Genomic DNA, 9,997 nt, shown 5'->3' with positions numbered 1-9,997 from the left:
AGAATTATGTGGAATTGTACCTTTGTTATCTTATAATCTTGTGAATCATTATTAAATCACTAAAAAAACAAAACAAAAAAACCTGGGTGGGGCATTTCAGCACCATATAGTGAGATGGTGCTCTGACTTTCTCTGATTCTGATAAGAATAAATAAATAAGGCACCAAAGTAAAAACCCTGGGTTGAGGGTGAGGGTGGATGTTCAGTTTCACGGGGGTGGGGGGGAAGGGAGGGGGATAGAATGGGACACAGTCTTTTGGTGCTGGGAATGGTGTTTATGTACACTCCTATCAATTTGTAGTCAGATAAATCACTTTTTAATTAATATGGGAGGGGAAAATTGATGGAATGTCTCAAACTTCTTAAATCACAGACTGAGTCTTTTTAATACATAGGCTGAGTCTTTGATATGTGGACTCTCAAAAGCCTAGACCAGGGAGAACAGAAGTAACCAGTGGCACAGCTATATACAAATAATGTCAAAGGACATAAATTATGGTGATATTGTGTATGAACAGCAAACCCTAACAAAGGGATATTTCAAAGTTATACCAATTGCCCAATAATGGGATTATAACAATAGCTATCTGTTGTCTTCTTGAACCCTAAGACAGCAGGAACCTCACATTTCCACTATAGAACCTATATTTCCCCCAGTCCTGGAACCCCTAAGGTGGGGCTTACTTTCCTGCGTGTTTCTCTCAATTCACATCAAATGATATTGCATCCGCCGATCCCAACCTAATCAACACAACGAGTACCACCTCAGCATGTTTCACTTCAGACTGTGTCCAGAGACATCATGGAATGTCAACCCTTCACCCTCATTACTCGGGTGAGACCTTTCCTTTCATAGTATTCTCTGATTCCATTCCAGGAGGTTCACTTCCTAACAAAGTCCCAAAACCTAGATATAGACCAGGTCCCATAAGATAGAGCATATGTTCACATGTATCCATAAACTAGGGAAAAATATATACCTGAAAGCAAAAATACACAATAGTCTGTAGTGAGTCAGTATAAAGTTCTTAATGAAATAGTATCTAATTAGACTTAGATACCCTTCTCACCTATTTCCTATTATAGTTCTCTCACTCACTCCAAAGCTAACCTCATCAAAGCAAGGACTGCAAAGGCTGAATAAGGGCAAGAGACTGGCACACTTTAACGATGACTCTTTAGTCATTATCAGGCCACCCCATCAGCTGGGGCCCTCATCATGGAGTCCTGAGATTCCCAAACAGACATGATGGGCCTAGACCTTGAATAAATCCCTCTCTCCATTGCTACCGGTCATCTCCATCAGGAACAACACAATAGACCCCTTTGTGGGTCCCCATAGGACCTTGCCCTCAACTTGGATCAAAAATGGTAGAGAATGTTCCATCCTCCAAAGGGAGGCTGGACAATATACTCTATGCTACACCTGAGGAAGATGGGTCCTGATATTGGGTCAGCTTGGAACATTTCTACTTATGACCAAAGAATGTGAGCTCAGGTCTACAGAGATGGATAGGCTCCTAAGCTGAATATGGGCCCCAGATCATATCAAATCGATGAGTTTTACAATCAACAATATTTATACACCTTTCCCACACCTCTCCCATATTTGGGAGCTACTCTCTTCCCTAATCCAGCTTTCTGGTTCTTCTGCCAGCCATGACATCATCTCCCCAGACAATAATTAAGATCCACCTGCATATCAGATTTCAGGCTCAGGCAGAAACAAACAAATAAACAAACAAACAAAAACACTAGTATAGCCATAGGCCCTTTGGAATATAACTAAAATATGCCTATGAGCTATCAACCAAACAGAGACACCCTCAACTCTTCACCTGCACTATTCCAGCCTTTAGGTCCATGATTGTTCAACAATTTGTTTGGCTTTGTATGTTAACTCTCTTTTCAGTCACCAGGTTCCAGATGCCCACCAGACTTCCCTGGACAGGCAACCCCACCAATGTGTCCTGGAGCTCTGCTTCCCCAGAGCCCTTCCCCAATAGGGAAAGAGAGAGACAGGCTGGGAGTATGGATCGACCAATCAATGCCCATGTTCAGCAGGGAAGCAATTACAGAAGCCAGACCTTCCACCTTCTGCATCCCACAAGGACCTTGGGTCCATACTCCCAGAGGGATAAAGAATAGGAAAACTATCAGGGGGAAGGGATGGGATACAGAGTTCTGGTGGTGGGAACTGTGTGAAGTTGTACCCCTCTTATCCTATGGTTTTGTCAATGTTTCCTTTTTATAAATAAAAAATTAAACTTTTCCAGTTGCGGCTCCTAGGAGGAGAGGGGCGGTTGGTGTGGTCTCCATTGTTAGGGGTTTAGGGCGCCATGAGGGGCGACAGAGGCCGCGGTCGAGGCGGGCGCTTCGGGTCCAGGGGCGGCCCAGGAGGAGGGTTCAGGCCCTTTGTGCCGCACATCCCGTTTGATTTCTATTTGTGTGAGATGGCCTTCCCCCGGGTCAAGCCAGCACCCGATGAAACATCCTTCAGTGAGGCCTTGCTGAAGAGAAATCAGGACCTGGCTCCTAATTCTGCTGAACAGGCTTCTATCCTCTCTCTGGTGACAAAAATAAACAATGTGATTGACAATTTGATTGTGGCTCCAGGATCATTTGAAGTGCAAATTGAAGAAGTTCGACAGGTTGGGTCATATAAAAAGGGAACAATGACTACAGGACACAATGTGGCTGACCTGGTGGTGATCTTAAAGATTCTGCCAACATTGGAAGCTGTCGCTGCCTTAGGAAACAAAGTTGTGGAAAGCCTTAGAACACAGGATCCTTCAGAAGTTTTGACCATGTTGACCAATGAGACCGGCTTTGAGATTAGCTCCTCTGATGCTACAGTGAAGATTCTTATCACAACAGTACCACCCAATCTTCGAAAACTGGACCCAGAACTCCATTTGGATATCAAAGTGTTGCAGAGTGCCTTAGCAGCTATCCGGCATGCCCGCTGGTTTGAGGAAAATGCTTCTCAGTCCACAGTTAAAGTTCTCATCAGACTGTTGAAGGACCTGAGAATTCGTTTTCCTGGTTTTGAGCCCCTCACACCCTGGATCCTTGACCTACCTGGACATTATGCTGTGATGAACAACCCCACCAGGCAGCCATTGGCCCTAAATGTGGCATACAGGCGCTGCCTGCAGATTCTGGCTGCAGGGCTGTTCCTGCCAGGGTCAGTAGGTATCACTGACCCCTGTGAGAGTGGTAACTTCAGAGTACACACAGTGATGACCCTAGAGCAACAGGACATGGTCTGTTACACAGCTCAGACTCTGGTCCGGATCCTCTCACATGGTGGCTTTAGGAAGATCCTTGGCCAGGAGGGTGATGCCAGTTATCTGGCTTCTGAAATATCTACCTGGGATGGGGTGATAGTAAGTCCTTCAGAAAAGGCATATGAGAAGCCACCAGAGAAGAAGGAAGGAGAGGAAGAGGAGGAGAATACAGAAGAAACACCTCAAGGAGAAGAGGAGGAGAGCATGGAGACTCAGGAGTGACTGCCCTTCTCCTTCAACCTATTTCGTACCCAAGAAGATTGAAGCTTTAGCTAACCACCACCGGGCTGTTAGTGGCATGGTGGCATTTCTGAGGAATTGGGGGGGGGGGAATAGTGAGGAAAGTGAAAACTGTAGACTGTCATTGAGTTCTGACACTCGATGACAGCTGGCTAGAAGTTTCCCAAATAACCTATTTTTCATGCCATCTGCCTATATGGAAGCAGGATACCAACTATTGCTAGTATTTTAGAGTCCCCTGTGCATGGAAACTTCTCTTAACCAGTACTTTGTTGTTGGAAGTGTTGTGACTTTTAGTGTCTGGAAGTTACTTTTTCTAAGAAAAATTATTAAAGTACTACCTGGTAGGGCTAAAAAAAAAAAAAAAAAAAAAATTAAAAAAAAAAAAACCTCTTCATCTCTCCCGGGAAAAAAAGCAAATAAAACATTATGCAAAAAAAGAATGAATGAATGAATGAATGAATGAATAAATAAATAAATAAATCTTTGAAAAAGGAAGAACACATTTCCTGTTTATTGCTTGGCCCTGTTTCTGACTACACGAAGGAAAATGTTAGGACTTTGCTGGTGCTACTGGAGTTAGTGGGAAAGATGCCCGGTAGATTCACTTACATGTAACAGATGTTAGATTCTTGCTAAAATAACAGCAGTAGTCATAATAGAAACACTTATCTGTGGGGGTGATCAACTTTCCTGGTTTCCCCAGAACTGCAAATGTTTCCCAGAACATGACCAGTTGGCCTAAGACTTTACTGATTTTAGCACTGCAACCCACAGGCCAAATTCAGCCCATTGTCAACTTCTTTCTCCCTTCCTTCCTTCCTTCCTTCCTTCCTTCCTTCCTTCCTTTCTTTCTTCCTCCCTTCCTTTCTTCCTCCTTTCTTTCTTTCTTTCTTTCTTTCTTTCTTTCTTTCTTTCTTTCTTTCTTCTTCTCCCTCCCTTCTTTCTTTTCTTCCTTCCTTCCTCCCTTTCTTTTCTTTCTTTTTCTTTCATTCTTTCTCTCTTGGCAGTGCCTGTGCAATTTCATAGTTCTTGGGTCAACTTTTAAATTCTTAATTATTTATATTTTAAGCTTTATTTGCAAGACCAAAGGTCTACCCCTGTGCAGCCTTCCAAAATACAACCATCTAGATTTAAAAATTTTTCTTTTCTGGAACCTTGATATAGAATGTTTGACTGAGCCCTAATGGCTCCCAGGCTTCAAAATTCATGTCACTCCTTTCATAGAAGTCACTATTTGACCTTGCCTACAACACCTGTATTTTGGGGGTTTCTTGACATTCCCAATGTCCTGGGTACCTTGTTGTGCACAGGGATTCAGAAGGCTGAAGCGATGTAAATAAGACATTGGGCTATTTTCTTGCTTGTTGACTCTGAACTCAGTCTTGTCTTTTAAAAACATATTAACTTATTTTGAAGGAGAAAATGAGAAGGGAGAGAGAGAGAAAGAGATAGGAGGCAAGAGCACTCATTATCTGTGGAGCTTCAGGCTTCAGATATTCTAGCAGTTTGAACATTCCCTCAGTCCTCAATCTTGATTCTTGAAGTAATATGGCCTCTGACATTCCAGGCAAAATCTGTAATAAAATCATGTTTGTGAAAGAGGAAGTAGCTTAATGGTTATGAAAAAGAGTCTCGGGAGTAGGGGGTGGTAGTGCAGTGGGTTAAGCGCACATGGTGCAAAGCGCAAGGACTGGCCTAAGGATCCCGGTTAGAGACCCCAGCTCTCCACCTGCAGGGGAGTCGCTTCACAGGCGGTGAAGCAGGCCTGTAGGTGTCTTTCTCTCCCCCTCTCCGTCTTCCCCTCCTCTCTCCATTTCTCTCTGTCCTATTCAACAACAATGACATCAATAACAACAACAATAATAACTACAACAATAAAACAACAAGGAAAACAAAAGGGAATAAATAAACACATATTTAAAAAAAGAGAAAAAAAGAAAAAGGGTCTCATGTCTGAGGCTCTAATTCCAAGTTCAGTCCCTCTCACCATCATCAGCCACAGTCAAGCAGTGCTCTAGTAAACAAGCAAGCAAACAAATGAAGCATGCTTACTACAGGGGAAATAAAATTTCTTCCTGGATTTATGCAAACAAGCATATTACCGTAAGAAGTGAGAATACTTATTATAAGTATCTCATGTTCTAATTGTGTTAAGGGGAGAGAAGAAAATATTTCAAATTTTACTGAAGACAAAAAGGTGTATTCTGGGGCTGGGTGGTGGCGGACCTCGTGAGCGCACATAGTACTAAGGGGAAGGACCTAAGTTCAAGCCTGCAGGGGGGAAGCTTCATAAGTGGTGGAGCAGGACTGCAGGTGTCTCTCTGTCTCTCTCCTCTGTCTCTCCCTTCCTCTCTATTTCTGGCTGTCTCTATCCAATAAATAAATAGAGATAATAATAAAAAAATTTAAAAATGGGGGTTGGGAGGTAGCACAGCGGGTTAAGCACACATGGCACAAAGCTCAAGGACCCCCGTTCGAGCCCCCGGCTCCCCACCTGTAGGTCTGGGAGATGATGCAGTGGATAAGGTGCTAGACTCACAAGCATGTGCTCCTAAGTTCGATCCCTGGCAACACATACACCAGAATGATACCTGGTTCTTTCTCTCTCCTCTATCCCTCTCATTAATACAAATAAATAAAATATTAAAAAAAGAAAAGCTTGCTTTCTACAGTATTTTTTAAAAGTATTTGTTAAAGTCCTTTCCTGTAATTTCCTCCCCAGACATAAAGCATTAAAGTAAGCAATAGTTCTTGGCAAAAGGTTTTCAATTACCATAATTAAAGATCTCACTATAGTGCAGTTGATGAGGAAGTTTATTCTATTTTATGCTATATAATTACTTCAGAATAATAACCACAATTGACCATACTATGTCAGCCATAGGAATTTGCATATAATTTTAGAACATCCATATTAAATACATGGTAAGTAGATAAACATTTTCCTTATGTAACAATGTCTCCCAGGAAGTTTTAATGTATTATGAAGACCTAATTAATATGTATTTCTCTTTCCACAGGAGGAAGATTTTTATGGGGGGTGCCTTAGAAACTCTTTTGTGACTCCCCACATTAATTTTTTTTAATTTGAGTATGTCCATAAAAGATGTTCTTCCATAGAGAGCATGCTTAGTAAAATGCATATTCCAAAAGTAAGTAACAGGATTCTCAAAACTTCACGGACACTAAGCATTTATAACAAAACAAAGTATGGGACCTGTAATACAGCCCAGTGATAAAATACATGTTTTGATATATAAGACTTTGGTTTATCTCTAGCAGCCCTCCATGCCAATACACACACATACACACACACACACACACACACACACACACACACACACACACACACTTGGGGATTTTGTATTATAAAGGCAACTCACAGCTTTTAGTAGATTTCCACACTGACATTATTATTATTATTATTATTATTATTATTATCATCATCAAAGAGAGAAAGAGACAAGAGCACTGCTAAGTTCTGGTTTATGGTGGGCTGGGGATTGAACCTAGAACCTGAGCATCAGGCATGAATCTTTTTTCTTTTTTCATCATTATCCAGAGATCCTTTATTTGTCAGAAGTCATCTCAATAGGTATTTTAAGGACATATTTTTAAAAAATTTTATTTTATTAGTGATTTGACAATGATCTGCAAGATTGCAGGATAAGGGTTGTACAATTCCATACAAGACTGTCCACCAGAATTCCATATCCATTCCCTCCACTGGAAGCTTCCCTTTTCTTTATCCCTTTGGGAGTATGGACCAGAGATCTTTATGGGGTGCAAAAGGTAAGATGTCTGGTTTTTGTAATTACTTCTCTGTTGGACATGGGCATTGGGAGGTCATTCCATACCCCCAGCCTGTTTCTTTCTTTTTAAAAATTTATTTATTCCCTTTTGTTCTCCTTGTTGTTTTATTGTTGTAGCTATTGATGTTGTCATTGTTGGATAGGACAGAGAGAAATGGAGAGAGGAAGGGAAGAGAAAGATAGGCACCTGCAGACCTGCTTCACCACTTGTGAAGTGACTTCCCTGCAGGTGGGTAGCAGGGGGCTCGAACCGGGATCCTTACGCCAGACCTTGTGCCTTGCACCACCTGCGCTTTACCTGTTGCACTACTGCCCGACTCCTGCCCAGCCTATTTCTATCTTTACCAAGTGGCATTGGGCCCTGGAGAGGTGGGATTCCAGGCACATTGGTGAGGTCATCTGCCCAGGGAAGTCAGGTTGGCATCATGGTAGCATCTGCAACTTGGTGGCTGAAAAGCATTAAGATATAAAGCAGAACAAACTGTTTAGTAGTTAGAAACCTAAAGGCAAGAATATGGCAGAAGAGATTTATAGTTTTCATGTTGTAAGATGCTAGGAAGTCTATTTTAGGTATATTCCAAGGGGCCCATCAAGCATGAGTCTTTCTCCTCAGCTCTAAGTTTTTGGTAGTTTTCCTTTTCTCCCTCTTATTTGACCACATGCCAAATCAAGTTATATTTATTTTTAAAGTAGATTTATTTATTTTTATGACACAGAGAGAAAGACCAGAGCACTGCTCAGATCTGGCATATAGTGATGCCAGGGATTAAACCTAGGACCTCTGAGATTTCTGGCATACAAGTCTGGCATGCTACCATTTGACTATCTCCTTCAAGTTATAACTGGCAACACAAATATACAATAATTTCACAAATAAATTGGTTTCCATGCAACCAAAACAGAGTCATAGTCTGTGGAAATTTAACTCACCAATTCAGTCAAATTACCAAGATAGACATACCAAACTGTGTGAAGCAAATAAACCAGTTCACTAGTGTATATCTCTGTAGCCATCCCTTTATTTTGTCTTGTTCTTGGGAATTCTTGGCTCCCCAAGAACCTTGAGGCCCAAGAAAGTTTTCAACATCCAGAACTTTCTTGGACCTCTAACCCAAGAACTAGAATTCTTGGTCCTATAGCCCACACTCAGGATTTCTTTCCTGCTTGTAACCCAATCCTTAGTTGTCAGGGTGAATCAGATAAAACAAGAATGTAGAGCTCATTTAAAGAAATCAAGACCCCTGTAAGAAGAGATCAGCCAAACATTCCAGTTTAAAATCCAAGATAGTTCTTTCTTTAAAAAATTTCTTTTCTGGAGTAGAGCACCAAAGTAAAAACCCTGGGTAGAGGGTGAGGTTGGATATTCAGCTTCCCAGGACAGCGGGGGTGGGGATGGGTGGGTGGGATGGGACATAGTCTTTTGGTGCTGGGAATGGTGTTTATGTACACTACTATTAATTTGTAGTCAGATAAATAACTATTCAATTAACATGAGAGGGGAAAAATTGATGGAATGTCACAAACTTTTTAAATCACAAACTGAATCTTTTTAATACATAGGCTGAGTCTTTGATATGTTGACTCTCTCAAAAGCCTAGACCAGGGAGAACAGAAGTAACCAGTGGCACAGCTATATACAAATAATGTCAAAGGACATAAATTATGGTGATATTGTGTATGAACAGCAAACCCTAACAAAGGGATATTTCAAAGTTATACCAATTGCCCAATAATGGGATTATAACAATAGCTATCTATTGTCTTCTTGAACCCTAAGACAGCAGGAACCTCACATTTCCACTATAGAACCTATATTTCCCCCAGTCCTGGAACCCCTAAGGTGGGGCTTACTTTCCTGCGTGTTTCTCTCAATTCACATCAAATGATATTGCATCCGCCGATCCCAACCTAATCAACACAACGAGTACCACCTCAGCATGTTTCACTTCAGACTGTGTCCAGAGACATCATGGACTGTCAACCCTTCACCTTCATTACTCGGGTGAGACCTTTCCTTTCATAGTATTCTCTGATTCCATTCCAGGAGGTTCACTTCCTAACAAAGTCCCAAAACCTAGATATAGATCAGGTCCCATAAGATAGAGCATATGTTCACATGTATCCATAAACTAGGGAAAAATATATACCTGAAAGCAAAAATACACAATAGTCTGTAGTGAGTCAGTATAAAGTTCCTAATGAAATAGTATCTAATTAGACTTAGATACCCTTCTCACCTATTTCCTATTATAGTTCTCTCACTCACTCCAAAGCTAACCTCATCAAAGCAAGGACTGCAAAGGCTGAATAAGGGCAAGAGACTGGCACACTTTAACGATGACTCTTTAGTCATTATCAGGCCACCCCATCAGCTGGGGCCCTCATCATGGAGTCCTGAGATTCCCAAACAGACATGATGGGCCTAGACCTTGAATAAATCCCTCTCTCCATTGCTACCGGTCATCTCTATCAGGAACAACACAATAGACCCCTTTGTGGGTCCCCATAGGACCTTGCCCTCAACTTGGATCAAAAATGGTAGAGAATGTTCCATCCTCCAAAGGGAGGCTGGACAATATACTCTATGCTACACCTGAGGAAGATGGGTCCTGATATTGGGTCAGCTTGGAACATTTCTACTTATGACCAAAG

The 9,997-nt window shown here is 41.6% G+C and overlaps 1 protein-coding gene across 1 annotated transcript; it reads left to right on the top strand.

The window, feature by feature from the left end:
• Nucleotides 1–2,272: 2,272 nt before the first annotated feature.
• Nucleotides 2,273–3,870, top strand: LOC132536814 (interleukin enhancer-binding factor 2-like). Its single transcript, XM_060185884.1, has one exon. It carries the CDS (start codon nucleotides 2,340–2,342, stop codon nucleotides 3,510–3,512), a length of 1,173 nt encoding a protein of 390 aa, XP_060041867.1. The 5' UTR covers nucleotides 2,273–2,339; the 3' UTR covers nucleotides 3,513–3,870.
• The last annotated feature ends 6,127 nt before the right edge of the window (nucleotides 3,871–9,997 follow it).

Source organism: Erinaceus europaeus, chromosome 1, assembly GCF_950295315.1.
Source record: "Erinaceus europaeus chromosome 1, mEriEur2.1, whole genome shotgun sequence".
In the NCBI taxonomy this organism is placed as follows: domain Eukaryota; kingdom Metazoa; phylum Chordata; class Mammalia; order Eulipotyphla; family Erinaceidae; genus Erinaceus; species Erinaceus europaeus.
Note: the sequence above shows the minus strand (reverse complement) of the source record. Positions and strands in the feature narration are given on the sequence as shown.

Bases quoted from the DNA above. Each gene is read 5' to 3' on its own strand.
- LOC132536814 (XM_060185884.1), top strand. From the start codon at position 2,340: ATGAGGGGCGACAGAGGCCGCGGTCGAGGCGGGCGCTTCGGGTCCAGG.